The sequence below is a fragment of the Schistocerca serialis genome, chromosome 1 (genome assembly GCF_023864345.2).
Source record: "Schistocerca serialis cubense isolate TAMUIC-IGC-003099 chromosome 1, iqSchSeri2.2, whole genome shotgun sequence".
NCBI lineage: Eukaryota > Metazoa > Arthropoda > Insecta > Orthoptera > Acrididae > Schistocerca > Schistocerca serialis.
The window spans coordinates 1,203,183,048-1,203,201,905 of record NC_064638.1 but is presented as its reverse complement, the minus strand read 5'-3'; the positions used below and the strand labels follow the sequence as shown (position 1 = coordinate 1,203,201,905).

General features: G+C 41.9%; 1 protein-coding gene across 1 annotated transcript in view; it reads left to right on the top strand.

Annotated features, from left to right (window-relative positions):
• LOC126456581 (uncharacterized) overlaps positions 1 to 18,858 on the top strand; it is a 115,456-nt gene that overhangs the window by 82,331 nt on the left and 14,267 nt on the right. Inside the window, exon 2 of the mRNA XM_050092330.1 lies at positions 10,530 to 10,704. Coding sequence (XP_049948287.1) covers positions 10,530 to 10,704 — 175 coding nt within the window. The remainder of the gene's footprint in view (positions 1 to 10,529; positions 10,705 to 18,858) is intronic.

Below are 18,858 nucleotides of genomic sequence, written 5' to 3'. Positions count from 1 at the left end.
TCGACAGGAAGTGCAAAATGGCTAAACAGGGACGGCTAGAGGACAAATGTAAGGATGTAGAGGCATATATCACTAGGGGTAACATTGATACTACCTACAGGAAAATTAAATACCAGCTGTATGAATATCAAGAGCTCAGATGGAGAACTCGTCCTGAGAAAAGAAGGGAAAGCAGAAAGGTGGAAAGAACACATTGAGGGTCCATACAAGGGCGATGAACATGAGGACAATATTAAGGGCAATGAAGAGGATGTAGGTGAAGATGAAATGGGATATACGATACTGCGTGAAGAGTTTGACACAGCACTGAAAGACCTGAGTCGAAACAAGGCCTCGGGAGTAGACAACGTTTCCATTTGAACTGCTGATAGCCTTGGGGGAGCCAGCCATGACAAAACTCTACCATCTGGTGAGCAAGAAGTATGAGAGAGGCGAAATATCCTCAGACTTCAAGAAGAATATAATAATTCCAATCCCAAAGAAAGCACGTGTTGACAGATTACCGAACTATCAGTTTAATAAGTCACGGCTGCAAAATACTAACGCGAATTCTTTATAGATGAAAGGAAAAACTTGTAGAAGCCGATCTTGGGGAAGATCAGTTTGGATTCCGTAGAAATGTTGGAACACGTGAGGCAAAACTGACCCTACGACTTATCTTAGAAGGTAGGTTAAGGAAAGGCAAACCTACGTTTCTAGCATTTGTAGTCTTAGAGAAAGTTTTTGACAATGCTGACTGGAATACTGTCTTTCAAATTCTGAAGGTGGCATTGGTCAAATTCAGGGAGCGAAAGGCTATTTACAATTTGTACAGAAACCAGGTGGCAGTTATAAGAGTCGAGGGACATGAAAGGGAAGCAGTGGTTGAGAAGGGAGAGAGACGGGGTTGTAGCCTCTCCTCGATGTTATTCAATCTGTATATCGAGCAAGCAGTAAAGGAAACAAAATAAAAATTCGGAGTAGGAATTAAAATCCATGGAGAAGAAATAAAAACTTTGAGGTTCGCCGATGACACTGTACTTCTATCAGAGACACCAAAGGACCTGGAAGAGCAGTTGAACGGCATGGACAGTGTCTTGAAAGGATGATATAAGATGAACATCAACAAAAGCAAAACGAGTATAGCGGAATGTAGTCGAATTAAATCGGGTGATGCTAAGGGAATTAGATTAGGAAATGAGACACTTAAAGTAGTAAAGGAGGTTTGCTATTTGGGGAGCAAAATAACTGATGATGGTCGAAGTCGAGAGGATATAAAATATAGACAGGCAATGGCAAGAAAAGCGTTTCTGAGGAAGAGAAATTTGTTAACTTCGAATATAGATTTAAGTGTCAGGAAGTCGTTCCTGAAAGTATTTTTACGGAATGTAGCCATGTATGGAAGTGAAACATGGACGATAAATAGTTTGGTTAAGAAGAGAATAGAAGCTTTCAAAATGTGGTGCTAGAGAAGAATGCTGAAGATTAGATGGGTAGATCACATAACTAACGAGGAGCTATTGAATAGAATTGGGAAGAAGAGAAATTTGTGGCACAACTTGACTAAAAGAAGGGATCGGTTGGTAGGACATGTTATGAGGCGTCGAGGGACCACCAATTTAGTATTGGAGGGCAACATGGATGTTAAAAATCGTAGAGGGAGACCAAGAGATGAATACACTAAGCACATTCAGAAGGATGTAAGCTGTAGTAGGTACTGGGAGATGAAGAAGCTTGCACAGGATAGAGTGGCATGGAGAGCTGCATCAAACCAGTCTCTGGAACGAAGACCACAACAACAACAACAACAACATAGCATAGCCTCACAATTGTAGTAGAAGTGGAGAACGGCCAGCGGGGTACAAAGGTACATTTCATTAAGATGGAGTGGGATCAACTCTACTGCAAGCTGAATTACAGCGAGGGTTTGATGTCTGGCGACTACAACCTATTCAAGTCAGCGATCTCTTCACTATCACGGCGTCTATCGTTGATGCGCATGGGGATGCTTTGCTGAAGTTAACATCTCTAGACACTGCACAGAGTGTTTATGTAAAGTATCCGAGTGGTGTGAACATACGGTGTTTGCAGAATGCAACACGCATCGTGCGGTCAGCCTCATGGCATCTCTGTGTTCTCCACAGTGGTTACTATACATCTGGCGCAGTTCACGGCCCTGATATGCACTATCACGCCTGGTAACAACACCAAACATGAAGAAGGCTAATGCACTCTAGTAGCCGCTCTACGTTTTACAGAGAATTGCGACTCTCTATCATTAACAATTACGCTGATGGAAAGTGTGTGTGCGTACGAAGTTACACTGACATGTGCCTGTGTCTTCTGGGTTCTTCACTTTCTTCGTCAGCCAGCAAATGTTTTAAGGAAGGAGGAAAGGTAAAGTTAAATGTCTTGTCGACATCGAGGTCATTATAGATGGAGCACAAACTCTGATTGTTTCAAGGCTGGGGAAGGAATCTGTGTATATTTTAAGGGTTGACGTAATCCTTGCATTTTATATGCGATCAGACTCAACACCACTCAGTTACTATCCTGTTTCTTCGCATCCTATTTCCTGAAACAGGACCGTGAATGAATAACCTGTAAGATGTGATATTGCTGCAGTACTTCCATATTTTTTCACAATCTTTCCACCCAACGATATGAAACCGTTACATGGAATTTTTAAAGCTTTCCGGTGTTGAATAAGGATGCTAATGTCATCATTGTTATTGAACGTTGCTGAAGCAAAATTTTTGTGTGGGAAATATTCGTGACATCATATATGACGGGGGCACATGCATAGCGCGATGTGACCGCGTAATTTCAAGCCTATTGATTTACAGCAATTTATATTTCCCTCACTTTATCACAATGAGTTTTGTACGTATCGGTTTTTATATGTCCATCGTGTTTTCAATGTAAAACTCGGCTAGTTGTCCATCAATTTTCAACTCGAGATGCGCTGATGTTTGGCCCTTCACTGGAAGGTATATGGTATTGGAGGGTGACTCAGCCATTTTACATCCTCGACTAACTGTAGGAAGAATCCATAGATTGTGTTAACCACTTTTTCATTGAGACAAGCATTCATTGCAATATCGCACTTCATGAGAACTTTGCTAATCGACAGTATATCTATGGTTCAGCAGACAGATAAAAGTTACCAGAATCTGGATGAAAAGTATGAGTCCTTGAGCAACCAAACAGTGGTCCTATTGGACGTTTCTGTTGAACGTCTGTTGGTTCTCTTTATGTCTTTATTTCAGGTTTCAATGTACTGGCCTTTGCAAGTAACTCAAACATTTTTACAGACTATTTTATACATACATCTAAAAGCTGCAATATTTTATGTGTCACAGAGTATTTTAACAACTCTGTAACTTACTAGATACAGTTTACAGTTTTGTTTTGTGATGTTAGGAATAATTATGCACTCTCCAAGCATATCACTGCAGATTTCAACATCCTATGTTTAGATGAATTGGTTCAAAGTAATTCGTGCTTAGAACTGACGAAACTCCTTTTAAAGTCAGGGTGTACGACATAACACATGAAGCTCCTACCATCATGAGGAACGTGAGGCATAAATCATTGCACAAGTATATATTGACGTTTCGGCAGTGTTGTAATTGTAGAACACATGTATGTCGTTGGTAAAATAGAAGTCTCAGAATGAATCAAAGTAGTACGTACTAAACTACTTTCTTTAGCGTGTGCCACCCAGCGAGTTTCATGTCCTCCCACAACATTTGAATCTTTTATATACAAATAAAATTATCACTTTCTTATTAGAAGCGAGACAACATGCTCTGTCATTATAGTACAATAGTCTTCGAGACTATTGTAGGAACAGAGTGGCTCAGTGGCAAGAGGACAACCGTAAGGTTGTAAAAAGGATTCCAAAAGGATGTCCACAAGACTGTATCTACGGACTCATCTTCTGGAATATCGTAACTGAATCGCTGTTGAATTTAATCGAGGGAGATGAGCGATCGCACGGGATCGTTACATGTGCAGACGACCTGTTAGTTGTGATATCAGCCAATACAAGACCAATGCTGGAAAACAAGACCAGTGGTATGCTACACACAGTACAACAATGGTGCAACCAAAACAAATTATCCATAGCACCACAAAAAACAGCGTACATAACGCTTAAAGGATCACTACAAAGACATCTGGCAATTAAAATAAACAACACCAACATAAAATGCGAAGTAGTAATTTGATATCTTGGAGTACACATTGACGAACGGCATAGCTTCAACGAACACGTACGACTAACCACAAGCAAAACCGAAAGTGTACTTCACAAACTAGTAACATTAAATTCAACACGATACAGACTACCACCCACACACATAGGATGTACCACTGTGGACTTTTCGAATCAGTATTGAGCTTCGCAGCTGGTACATGGGAACACAAACTCGCTCTCGTCATGAACAGAATCACTTTTGGGGGGGGGGGGGGGGGACAGATAAGTGTGCTGTGTGCTGCTTAGACTACCTGGAGCGTTTGGCACCAAATCAGTCGATTCATTGCATGTGGTGCTTGGAATATACCTGATCGATAGGACCATCAAATATAAGGCTGCAACATACTGGCTGAAGATGGGTAGACCTGAGTGTGAGTGTGATTGATCTCACTGGGCAGCACATAGAAGATAAGCGCCAACTGAACAATAGTCATGTGGACAGTTGGCAAAAAGAGTGGGACAAGAGAGATAAGGGCCGTCGAGTCTATTCAGTTTTCCCCAATCAGGGAGCTCCATCTCAACACCAGCGAGGCTTGGTTCATTTTGTGACTGGACATGGCCCTTATCCCACGCACTTGCAGTGCATTTCGCTTCAGATAGCAACAGTTGTGCATGCAGGGAAATTGGTTCCCCAGAGCACTTCCTTTTAAAATGCATTGGATACAGGCACTTACGTAATAACATGGAACACTTAACGGAAACAACGCTACACAATGCACTGAGGAACCCAGATACATGGACACAGTTGGACGCCGGCCGAAGTGGCCGTGCGGTTAAAGGCGCTGCAGTCTGGAACCGCAAGACCGCTACGGTCGCAGGTTCGAATCCTGCCTCGGGCATGGATGTTTGTGATGTCCTTAGGTTAGTTAGGGTTAACTAGTTCTAAGTTCTAGGGAACTAATGACCTCAGCAGTTGAGTCCCATAGTGCTCAGAGCCAGCCACAGTTGGACGCAATCGTCAACATCTCGAAATCAGAACGCGACATATACAAACAGACTCGTCAATACAGAAGGCACAGAAGACGAAGACAGGCCGACGTAGACAGCTCGAGTAGCTCCATTACTGACGATCACACGAGTGACAGTAACAACACTGACACTGTATTGCTACACATAATACACATAACATGAAACTCATACATGTAAAACATCCACAACTACTCACTTGAACATTAATGTAAGATTGCAGTTTATATCTCATTATGAATGAATCTAATTAAAAGTAGGAATAATTAGAATAGTCCGTGGATAGATACTGTTATAGAATCCACGTTAAATCTGTACTCAACATTGTTAAGTTGTTACATAAACAAATACATCATTGTAAATTTAATAATATGAATGTAATATAAATTTATACAAAGTAAGCAAGCAAAATCAGTGTGAATACACAACAGAAACATATAATGCATATTACGCAATTATACAAAATTATGGTCCACTAACCCAAAAAAATCTAATTTAATTTACAAAAAACTTTTAGAAGATTAATAATAGAATGAGATTTTCACTCTGCAGCGGAGTGTGCGCTGATATTAAACTTCCTGGCAGATTAAAACTGTGTGCCCGACCGAGACTCGAACTCGGGACCTTTGCCTTTCGTGGGCAAGTGCTCTACCATCTGAGCTACCGAAGCACGACTCTCGACCCGTCCTCACTTTACAGAAGCTCTGCCAGGAAGTTACATTTCAGCGCACACTCCGCTGCAGAGTGAAAATCTCATTCTGGAAACATCCCCCAGGCTGTGGCTAAGCCATGTCTCCGCAATATCCTTTCTTTCAGGAGTGCTAGTTCTGCAAGGTTCGCAGGAGAGCTTCTGTAAAGTTTAGAAGGTAGGAGACGAGATACTGACAGAAGTAAAGCTGTGAGGACCGGGCGCGAGTCGTGTTTCGGTAGCTCAGATGGTAGAGCACTTGCCCGCGAAAGGCAAAAGTCCCGAGTTCGAGTCTCGGTCGGGCACACAGTTTTAATCTACCAGGAAGTTTCAGATTAATAATAGGTTAGTGGTAGTATGTTACTTCTCCTGCAGCTACATAGGAACAATTTATAACTTAATTAAGCTACATTGAGGCAGGATATTGTTCCAAAGCCATGCTGCATTTGTTTACTAACTAACATAGTAGTAGTAGTTATGAAACCTAACAAACATTAACTCACACAACACTCTAACAAACGACATCAACATAGATTAGATCTTCATGGACTGAATAAATCGAGTTTTCCCGAAGAGAGATGTTCATGTGGATAGTTACAAAATGGGTAACGCCACACATGGACGCTGGACTTTAAGGTCAATGCGAAGTTTCCTTTCCCAGGTGGTGCTGATGAATGGATATCTATATCTACTCTTTCCTGTCTTCTTTCATTCTCTTTTTAAATTATATTATATTTTTATAATTCCGTACTACCAAATCTCTATATTTATCTTTAAAAAATAAGTTTATTTGCTGTAAGTAAATGAAAGATAACGCAGACAAAAGAACTCCAGCCAGCCCCTCCGCCACGAGGTGCTGCATGGGCAACCGTGTCCGTGGCCTCCACTGCCTAGCGCAATTATGCTGCGCGATGGTGGTCATGGGTACTGGCTAAGAGATCTGTGTGGAGCACTACAAGTAATAAAATGGCCAGGCCCTAGTAAAAAAAAAAAAAAAAAATGCATCCATTATAGCTTAGGCAATTGTAGCATACCACAACACAAACACATGCATTTGGAGTAGTGCCTTCATTGAGGACCATGGATAGCCGATGAATGCCATCGATTCGATGTTGTAATTAGTGAAGAAACATCACATTCCCTCTGTTCCCTCTAGATGTTTCACTTTCTTCTTCGCACTGTGTGTAAACTGTCGGGAAAAAATAATTAATGTAGCGTAATGATATTTTGGGAATAAATTTGCCTATGTAACATATTTAATTGATCAACATTACAAGACTACAGGTTAATGTAAGTGCGAGATAAGACATTGCAAATGTGAAAAGCTGGTACATTAATAATCAGTTAAAATGCCAAAATGCTTTATGAAAGCATGCAAATGTGGATGAATTGTATTGTACGGATGCCAGAAGTCACTTTGTGGGATGGAGCTCTGTGCCTTTGTACTTTGTCAGTCAATACAGGGACGGTTAATTCTGTTTGTGGGTGACGCTGGAATTTTCGTCTGATGACGTGCCATATGTGTTCGACTGGAGACAGATCTGGTGATCGAGCAGGCCAAGACACTATGTCGACCCCCTGTAGAGCATATTGGGCTACAACAGCGGTGTGTGGGAGAGCGTTATCTTGCTGTAATCTTTATGAATGGCAGCACAGTAAGTCAAATGCGTAGGATACCCACCAGAGTATTCCTGCTGTCATACAAAATCACACCCCAGACCATATCTCCATGTTGCAGGTCCAGTGAGTTCAGCATGCAGGCAGGTTAGTTGCTCTCAGATGGCCACCTCCTAACCAACACATGGCCATCCACCGTCACTGAGGCAGAACCAGCTTTCATCAGAAAAAACAACAGACATTCACCCTGACCTCCACCCTGTCCTCCAATAAGCTCTGAGGCTTGTCACCACTGAAGTACCAAATCTCCATGGTTTTGGGTGACACTCGGATTTTGTAGATACTCACAGTGGCAAGCGAAATCTGTTTTTGCAGCAGTCGTACATCACATTTATTGTCGCTGTGTACTTCATGATATTGAGGTGTGATGCAAATGGCCCACAATCTGTGTCATTAGCTTCTTAGTGTAGTCAGTTTGCTTGGAAGGTGCACCCACTCTACTTCCATTAGCATCACCTTTTTATTCCTCTAAACATTATCTATTTCAACAACCATTTCACATTCCCTACCTGTCTTCAAGACAAAATTTACACCCTTTCCCCTGAAAAAGTTAGTTTGCATGTGCTAGGGACTTACAGAAAGGAGGCCATTCTGAAACGAAGTAACTACGTGGACCAACTGTTGAATCTTATATATAAATGCACAACCTCCTCCCTGAGTTTCCTACTTACGCTATAAATAATAAAAAAAGTAATGTGGAAATCAACCTGGATAGGACAGAGAGAAAGTTAGGTGCAAGTAGATGAGGGATAGGCTGGTCCCAGGTATAGATGTGTGCTTGAGAGAGTGGAACGCCCAAGGAGGGAGATTCGTGGTTTAGAGTGCTTCCTCAGATAGGGGGCAGCTCCAGGGACCAATTAATTTTAACTGGGGGAGGATTGAGATAGACGGAAATCCTTTTGTCTGTCCTGAAAACGGCGCACCCCCCACCCAAAAAAAAACTTGTAACATCCCACCCATCACTTATCTGGTTTTGGCGTGTGTTCACCCCAGCTAATTGACTAACAGATCAACAGAGAGTGCAAAACTGCCGCAATATCGGATAACGCAAAGAAAGTAATAAGGCCCTGTGACTCCTGACTGAACTGCAGTGGCAGTGCTGACATTAATTGATTCAGAATTGATCACTTTTAATTAAAAAAGGTGCACATTGATGTTATATGCAGCTATTGAACACCAGATGCAAATGTTGAACATAAAATTAATTAAGAACATGACTTGGGATTTCCACTACTTGACTGAAAACAGATGCAGTCGATTATCACAAATTTATTTTAACTCACGACATTCAATCATCACATTACATGACTCTCCTACCAGGCAGTGGTGATAAATTGCGTTTGCGTGAAGTAAACCTCGATAACTCAAAAGTAATTCCTATCAACTGACCCAGGCGTAATGAGAAGTGCGAGAAGAATTCTACAGTACACGGCCCATTCCCTCGTGGAAACTTTGCCGATGTGATCCAACAAATTAATCAGTGGCCGGAGTGGGCGCAATATCACCGAATTCAGCATGGCGGAGCGACGTCGTTGTGTGGACGTCAGCCGACCTCGTGGTGCTGCAAGGCTGCGCTTGTCTATTCACTCCTAGCTACCTTGCTCAGTACATAGCTGAACCCAAACTTCCTATCTCCAAGCTCAATCGTTCCCTTTGCTAAGTTCTAAACTGCAGAGATGCTCGCTCTTTCTCAGGTAAGCTGAGTCAAGAACACCACGTCCGCACTCTAGGCAAGCTGGGAACGGAAGACCTCTACCGAGACTTCTGCCAGTTCGCTCTTCACCTCGGTTTCCCCTCCAGCAAAATCACTTATGCCAATTGCAGTGCAAGTCGCGTTAATTATGCGTTGCTTCCCAGCGCCGACCAATGCCTGCTCTGGGAAGTGAACAAATTCCCACAAAATTTCCCTTCCTCTCAACTTCTTCTATTTAGCTCCCCCCAGGCCACCCATCAAGGTTAGCGTCTGCACAAACACCAATTTTTCCGGAATTCTGACTCCCAGGAGAGTACTTCAAATTCCTAGGTCCTACGTTCCCATCGGAGGCCAGCGTATTTCATGCTGTCGCTCTTCACCTGATTTACTTCAGGCTCTGCGGACCGTGAATTCACCGTGAAGTTGCTACAGTCACGAACACGCATATTTTGACCTCTGTTGACCGCTCCACCATAGCTTTGCATGGCTTTCTCCCATGTTTCACAGAAAACGGGACGACGGACATTTATCAACAGCTGTAAAGTTTTCCGTCTGTTTGCCGGTACAGCAGCATGGAGTCGGGTCAACCACCCATTCACTGTCACTCATCTTAAGGCAGCTGGAGGCCGCGCACCGTTACCGCTTTCTCAGAGCTTGAGCCGCCCTAAGCTGCCTATTGTCACTTCCCTTATCTGCTCCCCCGGCCGGCCACCCTCAACTCTAAATGCTTCCCTGGGGTAAACTAGCGTCCAGTAAATCGACTCGTTTCCACAAACTTTTCACGTCGTGTGGCTTACTTTAAAACCATCACCCGACATTAATTATTCCACTACATCCATACTATACCCTCTACAAGATGCATTGTGCCTTGTCAGTCATTTTGTTCAGCCCTACTGCTCGCTCAATGTGAGTTAGGTGATCTTTAATGACTTCATGTAAGGGGCATAGATCTTGTCATCTTACAAACTACATAGCTTTGTCACTCAGTTTCGTTCAAAGTTACCTTACTTGTGGCTATCTGTCAGAAATAATGCGTCATTATGCAAGCGACAGAAACTCACTTTAGAATAACCTACCATTAAGAGTAATACGTCAGCACTGCTTCGTGCTTATAGAATGGACCGCGCAAAAAGGATTTGTAGTGACATTCTGGTTGGTTACTGCAGGCGGCGCAGAGCTTTTTACACTATGTTCCTACTGTATTCCCTAAAGCTAATGTATGGAAATATCAGTGATCATGCCTGATGTTAAACGTCTTTTCCCAGGCGGGAGAGAGAAAGAGGAGGAGAGGATCGCTCTTCTGGATGCAGAACCAGGACCCAGCTTCACATATGCACAAGGCCCCTCCAACTTTCCAGCGCTAGGCGAGAGCTCCAAAGCAGGTTACGGGACCATCGAGAGAGATGAAGCGGAAAAAGAGAAGAAGTCAGGTGCAAACGCGTGAGTATCTTGACTAGTTGTTGCTGTTGTTGCAGTAGTGGTGGTGCTAAGTTCCTGTCGGACCAAACTGCTGAGGTCGTTAGTCCCTAGGCTTACACACTACTTAACCTAATTTAAACTAACTTACGCTAAGGACAACACACACACCTATGCCCGAGGGAGGACTCGCACCTCCGACGGAGGGTGCCGCGTGAACCGTGGCAAGGCGTCCCAGACCGAACGGCTACTCCGCGCGCCAGTTGTTGCAGTGGTCTTAAGGTTCTTTTAATACAACTGTCCAGACTAGTCTAGTCTATTCTGTGAGTAACTGTGTGTAACTACTGTGGTGTCACCGCCAGACACCACACTTGCTAGGTGGTAGTTTAAATCGGCCGCGGTCCATGTAGTACATGTCGGACCCGCGTGTCGCCACTGTGATCGCAGACCTAGCGCCACCACCAAGGCAGGTCTCGTGATACGAGAGTGGACTCGACCCCAGTTGTACGAGAACCTAGCTACCCCCAGTTGTACGAGAACCAAGCTACCGCCCAGTTGTACGAGAACCAAGCTACCGCCCCAGTTGTACGCGAACCTAGCTATCGCCCAGTTGTACGAAGCCTTTCTCTCTCATTAGCCGAGAGACAGAATAGCCATCTAAGTTAATGGCTACGAACTAGCAAGGAGCCATTTGTATCAGTGCCTATAGCTTCGAGTATTCAAGAGAGATGTATTCCAAGGAATCAATAAAAGTTAAGTAAAAAGCATCTACATACTTTTCTTCTTATTCATTCATAAGTTCTCATGTTCCAGACTTCACGCCCGTCTGCTTTATGCTGTGCGTGCACTATCGGCCACAGCATTAGTCTAGCGTGCCTTTCTTTTGGCTACTACCGTGTGGCGTAACAGTCTTGTTACGTCACAACAACTACTCCAGCCTATATTAATTTCAACTTCTTTGCATTATTGAAGCTTTGGTTTCCCTCTAGAACTCTCACCCTCCACAATTCCGTCTATCACCATACAAGTGTTTACTCTTCCTGGTACAAGTATTGTGGAATTAGGAAAGCGATTGTGCTGCTGATATTTCACATAATCATGTTAATATGCTAATGATACTGTCACACACACACACACATATAAAAGGCAGAAAGAAATTAGTTTGTAATTTTTAAGTCATACAATTTTGATTAACCATCTTTTATAAAAGATTGTTGATTAAGAATTTTTGTTTGCAGTGAAAAGTGGATTTTTATGTGCAATGTACAATTAGAAATAAGAAGAAGCGCAGAATCGGTGAAAGAAGGAACATATAGAAAACACTGAGAAAAGGAATGCACTGGATGGGAGGACATGTTTAAGTCATCATGGAACAGCCTCCGTAGTACTAGAAGGAGCTACAGAGAGTTAAAAACTGTAGGGGAACACACAGATTGGAATGCATCCGACATATAACTGCAACTGCTACTCTGAGATGAAGAGGTTAGTGCAGGAGAGAAATACACGGCGGGCCGCACCAGACAAGTCAGAAGACTGATGACAAAAAAAAAGCATTTTTTGTGAAGGAAGTAATGGTTGGCAATGAATACTTGTTTTGCATTTATTTATTTGACATAAGCAATGTGGGAGATCCGGGACTCAACCACAAACATTTTGGTTACCCTAGATTCAGAAAGGAATCAAACTGGCTGCTTGTGGTACTGTTTAAAATGAAACAATTACATAATCTTATGTCGTTAATGTTGTACTGCAATTTGGAAACTGCGCCTGTTTATCATATATGGTTCAAATGGCTCTGAGCACTATGCGACTTAACTTCTGAGGTCATTAGTCGCCTAGCTACGGTCGCCGGTTCGAATCCTGCCTCGGGCATGGGTGTGTGTGATGTCCTTAGGTTAGTTAGGTTTAAGTAGTTCTAAGTTCTAGGGGACTTATGACCTAAGATGTTGAGTCCCATAGTGCTCAGAGCCATTTGAACCATTTTTTCATCAGTCGCCTAGAACTTAGAACTAATTAAACCTAACTAACCTAAGGACATCACACACATCCATGCCCGAGGCAGGATTCGAACCTGCGACCGTAGCGGTCGCGCAGTTCCCGACTGAAGCGCCTACAGCCGCTCGGCCACACCGGCCGGCTGAAACAGAGCAGCTGAGCGGAATTTCGGCCCTCCAGCAACAGAAAAAACCATTCGTGATTGCCGGGCTAGTAAAGAAGAACTGAAAAAATGAGGAAGACTAAGTGAGCAAATAGAGGACTGAATAGAAAATGGCTTAAACTAGAAGATGACATACTGAAACGGATTCGAGAACGGCGTCAAAATAACATTGCAATTAATACAAAAATGATTCACATGCACTTTCGTAAGCTAACGCTACAGTGGAACTTAACAGACTGCAAGAGTGAAGTGGATTGGTTCTACAGGTTTACGAGATGTGATAGACTTAGCATGCGAACCAAAACCAAAATATCGCAGAAAATGCAACAAAAGTATGGTGAGAAAATATTATCTTTCCACTGCCTTATTATTCAACATCGAAAGAAAATCAATGTTCAACTAAGCCAAATAGCGAATATGGACGAAACTGCTCTGACATTTCATGTTCTAAGTAACAGAACTGCTGCCTTGAAAGGTACTAAAACTGTAACTCTAAAAACAAGTTGACATGAAAAAATGCGCTAGACTGTTGTCCTCTCATGTTGTGCTGACGGTACTAAACTTAATCCAAGGATCATTTTCAAGTGCAAAACAATGCCAAAACATACTGAAATACCGCCAAGTGCTGTTGTTCACGTACATAATGTGACGAAGTAAGCTGGTATAATTTTAATTCCTCTCTTGTTTTACCATCTGCCTCCGTAAATTCGTTTTGTTACTATTAACGATTTACCATTAGCATACATGAATATAATCTGCTTTTTCATAAAAGAGAAAGATTGGCCCCCTGCTTTAAAGAATTTAACACCAGATCTAATTTTCTGCTTAGTTTTATGTGTATGATTGAGTGTCTAATTTATTTTGACTATTCCTAGTTAGCATCTTTTGTTACAGGGCAAAATCAGTGATTCTTCCGTAACTTAAATTCTATTATTGACATATAAACAAATATGAATTCATTAATAATTGTAAACATTTGGAAGACGAAATAATAGTAACCTTAAAGTATCTATTTAGCTCTATTCAAAAACACGTTAGCAAAACAGCCCTTCATTAATTCCAAAGTAATTAATAGTTTCGTCAAAAGAATTGTTTGCATAACTATATTTGTTAATTTCATGATTTAAATAATAAATTCGGCCTAACTCTTGCAGTGGAAGAAACTGTTAAAAAGAACCAGTCAGACGATGTATTCAATTTCCACGGCCGAGTTTGTGACGAGTAACCTGTGCTGGTTAGAACAACAACAATGCTTCAGATTAACTGTGGAATAAGTGTTAAATAATTAGGCCATATGTGAAAACAGTGACAGTGTCTGCTCCATACGTACCTGATTATTCTTCAAAACTGTGAACTTTGTGGTTAGGTTTTACTGCTCGTAGATGTTCAACAAGAAACTATTGTAGCAGTATGTGGAGTTTCGCCTGCTAACTATTAGTGAGGCTTAACAAAGGTTACATAAAAGTGAACTGCCATATAACTGTATAATATTGGGGGCTGTGCAAAGTGAAATTAAAGTACGGTGAAACGCAACTGTGCACGTGTAGGCTATATTATTTACAGTAGTCAGTGCCGGAATCCACAACCCATTTTTCAGCCAGTGGAGCAACGCAGTACGACGACACCGAGGACAACAAACGAAGAAATTAAAAGCTAGTGGGACTGCCACAATCACAAGAGTTGAATGGACGAAGTTGGTATGAAATTATGGATTAACAAAGTGTGGGAGAGAAGGAAAGGTACGTTATTAAGGAAGGGTTCGCTTCTTGTGCTAGATCAGTTTATTAGCCATTTGAAAAATTCTGTGAAGGAGAAACAGACAAACAAATACAGAGCTTGCTATTATTCCGGGAGAAATTACTTCACAATTGCAACCTTTTGATGTCCATAAATAAACCGTTTAAAATGTATATGAGAGAGAATTGGAACAAACGGATGATGGATGAAACCCAACATGAATTCACACTGAAGGGACCTTTAAAACGACGTACAATGAAAAAAGTGTGTCAGTGGATAAAACAGTCGTGGTCTAGAGCGAGAGACACATTATTGTTAAATCTTTCAACGAGGACGGCGAGAGTAATGCTCTCGATGGCAGTGAAGACCTTCTTATATATGAAGAAGACACTGAAGACGACAAAGTGGAAGAAGAAGAAGAAGAAGAAGAAGAAAGTTCAGATAGGGATCTTAAAGGACGGTTCTGTTTTATAAACTAAGAATTTTTATTTAGTCTGGCTTTGCAATCTAACAATAAAAATGGTAAAAATGTTATTTTTTAAAAAATTCTGAAAAATTAAGGTGTGCTTTGTAGTCACTAGTCCGTAAAAAACGGTGTCTAAAAAATCTGACACATGGTGTTTTGTTATAAGCAAAATAATAAAAACTGGATCATATCAATGAGTCACATTAATAGGAAATGAAGGGTTTAGTTGGCAATGTAGATATGAAAATGGCTCCTGTTAGAGGTGGTGGTGGTGGTTGTTAGTGTTTAACGTCCCGTCGACAACGAGGTCATTAGAGACGGAGCGCAAGCTCGGGTTAGGGAAGTATTGGGAAGGAAATCGGCCATGCCCTTTCAAAGGAACCATCCCGGCATTTGCCTGAAGCGATTTAGGGAAATCACGCTCCTGTTAGAATGCACTACACTATCCAAACAATGTATTTTTTGGTAACACTATCTCAGTTTACTCCATGAAACAGTGACTGTGGAGTGAAAAACTTATCGGCTGCAGTACATGTGCAGGCCGTTGTGACCGAGCGGTTCTAGGCGCTTCAGTCAGGAACCGCGCTGCTGCTACGCTCGCAGGTTCGAATCCGGCATCGGACATGGATGTGTGTGATGTCCTTAGGTTAGTTAGGTTTAAGTAGTTCTAAGTCTAGGGGACTGATGACCTCAGATGTTAAATCCCATAGTGCTTAGAGCCATTCGATCCTTTTTTTTTTTTTTTTTTTGCAGTACACGTAAAAAAAAGTGATCAGCTGCTACCGCTAAATCGGAAATACACTAAAGTGAGAGTAAACAGAAAAACCACTGAATTCCCTGAATTTACCACAGACCGTTGCCATCGCGTGGACTCGGTGCTCAGCGTTGTGACGAGCTGCGAATCTGCGACAATGGCCGCCTGCGCACGGTCACGAACCTCGGACTCTGCCGTCGCCACCGGCTCTCCACCTCGTCTTACCGACACCGACTCTTCCCAAAACTGTTGTCACTCTGCACCTTTCACTCCAGAATTACTTCTCGTGGACACTGTGGAAAATGTATATCAACCAACAGTAGGCGGCAATATATCTCCACGCCAGTCGCATGAATAAAATATCCCCGGTTTCTCTCCCTCCTGCAGACGGGCAGAAGTCGCTCTCCAAATAGTTATTTCTCGCCAAAAAGTTAGATGTGTCTCGTCACTTCTTCAGGCGTCACCGTCTGATTTCCAACCAAAATGCTCGCTTGTTGTGCACGCGGGAAGTCACTAAGCGCGAGAAGCAAACAGAAAACACAAAATTTTGCTGTCTACGTGGGCGACACAATCTACATCTACGTGGATACTCTGCAAGTCACATTGAGGTGCCTATCAGAGTGTTCATCAATCCATCTTCGCATATCTCTATAATTCCAATCTCGTATAACGCGCGGAAAGAGCGAACACCTATATCTTTCCGGACGAGCTGTGATTTTCCTTATTCTGTCATTGTGATCGTTTCTCTCTATGTAGGCCGGTGTCAACAAAATATTTTCATATTCAGAGGAGAAAGTTGGTGATTGGAATTTCGTGAGAAGATTCCGCCGCAACGAGAATTTCCTTTGCTTTAATGATGTCCACCCCAAATCCTGTGTCATTTCAGTGACACTCTCTCCCATATTTCGCGATAATACAAAACGTGCCGCCCTTTTTTGAACTTTCTCGAACTACTCCGTCAATTCTATCTGGTAATGATCCCACACGGCGCAGCAGTATTCTAAAAGAGGACGGACAAGCGTAGTGTAGGCAGTCTCCTTACAAGGTCTGTTACATTTTCTGAGTGTCCTGCCAATAAAACGCAACCTTTGGTTAGCCTTCTCCACAACATTTTCTATGTGTTCCTTCCAATTTAAGTTGTTCGTAATTGCAATACCTAGGTATTTAGTTGAATTTACGGCTTTTAGATTAGACTGATTTATCGTGTAACCGAAGTTTAATGGAATCCTTTTAGCACTCGTGTGGATGACCTCACACTTTTCGTTATTTGAGGTCAATTGCCAATTTTCGCACCATACATATATCTTTTCTAAGTCGTTTTGCCATTTTTTTTATCTTCTGATGACTTTATTAGTCGATAAACGACTGAGTCATCTAGAAACAACGTAAGATGGCTGCTCAGATTGTCTCCCAAATCGTTTATACGGACAAGGAACAGATCACTTCTGTTTTACTCGATGACTTTCCATCAGTTACTAAGAACTGTGACCTCTCTGACAGGAAATCACGAATCCAGTCACATAACTGAGACGAAATTCCATAAGCACGCAATTTCACTACAAGCTGCTTGTGTGGTACAGTGTCAAAAGCCTTCCGGAAATCCAGAAATGCGGAATCAATCTGAAATACATTGTCAATAGCACTCAACACTTCATGCGAGTGAAGAGCTGCTTGTGTTTCACAAGAACGAATTTTACTAAATCCATGTTGACTGTGCGTCAATAGACCATTTTCTTCAAGATAACTCCAAAATCCTGCTGCATATCGATGTTAATGATACGATGTCAGCCACCCCGCTGTGCGCGACCAGCTTTTTCTTGGAAACTGAACTTCCACAATGGCTTTGTAAGGTAGCAGTATTTTGCACCTTACTGTAATATAATAATTGTTGAAAAGATGAGTTAGATATCGGTTATTATGTTATTTATCAGGCAATCAGCCTACTGAAATGAATATAGGGAGTATCAGACGGCATAAGACGCGTATTAACTTTAAGAAATTCGCATGTTGCATGAAGTCGGGGTTCAGGTGATATTTTCACGGAGTTTGGATGGAGCGGACGAGCGGCACTGCTCAAAGGCAGGGCAGAAGGGTGGGGAAGTTTACAACCGACCATTACGAGACGGCATGCGAAAACGTCCCACTGGGGGATACGCGCCGCCGGTGCAGGTAGTAGAGGTGGGCCAAACGGTTATTCTGGAGTAGCCGTTATCACAGTTCCAGTTATTCTCTGATAACCGTTATTGTTTACGGTTATTAATAACTGCCAAGTTATTTTTCGCTAGCGAATACCGAATACTCCGAGAGTTAAATAACGACATAGTTGGAATCCATCAGTTTAGTTATCAGTATTACTGCGAGTAGTGTGAAATGGCAGGAATGTCATATGAATCGTGTCATAACGTTATCTTATTAACTCCGGGTACATTTTAGTTGATGTTAGAACGATTATTAGTGTTTCATATTATATGTTTGTAGGTTATCGGTCGCTATTAGAAATATTATCTTCGCAGCTGCATCAGAAAGTACGCGGAACTTCGCCACAGCACTGTTTAAGTAAAATGTTAACAACGTGCGTTTTTAGGTATGAAGTAATATGTAAACTGAACACTGTAGGTTAAATTCGAAGCTTAATTTCTTGTGCTGCTCACATAATAGAATAAAGTGTACAGCCTTGTAATACAACAAAAAATCTACGTAATCTGACAGATTCGTTTACTCCTGTGATGTAAAAGATAGTTCTATTGGGGAAAGTGTGAGTACCCTAACCCAAGTTTTATGTGAAATTTGGAAACTGCTCGATTTCTCCAGCTACAGCACGTTTATAACATATGAAGACATGCAGATCGAAAAGGTTGACAGTGTTACATTTCTGGGACTACGACTCGATAATAAATTCATTTGGAAAGGGCATACCACATTTTTTCACTCTATTATTTCATAATGCAGCATATTCTGTGGTAACTCATCAAACGTAGCAAAAGTTTTTTTGCATGTAAAAGCGTGTAATAAAAATCGTTTGTGGTATAAATTCAAGAACATCATGTAGGAACCTGTTCAAGG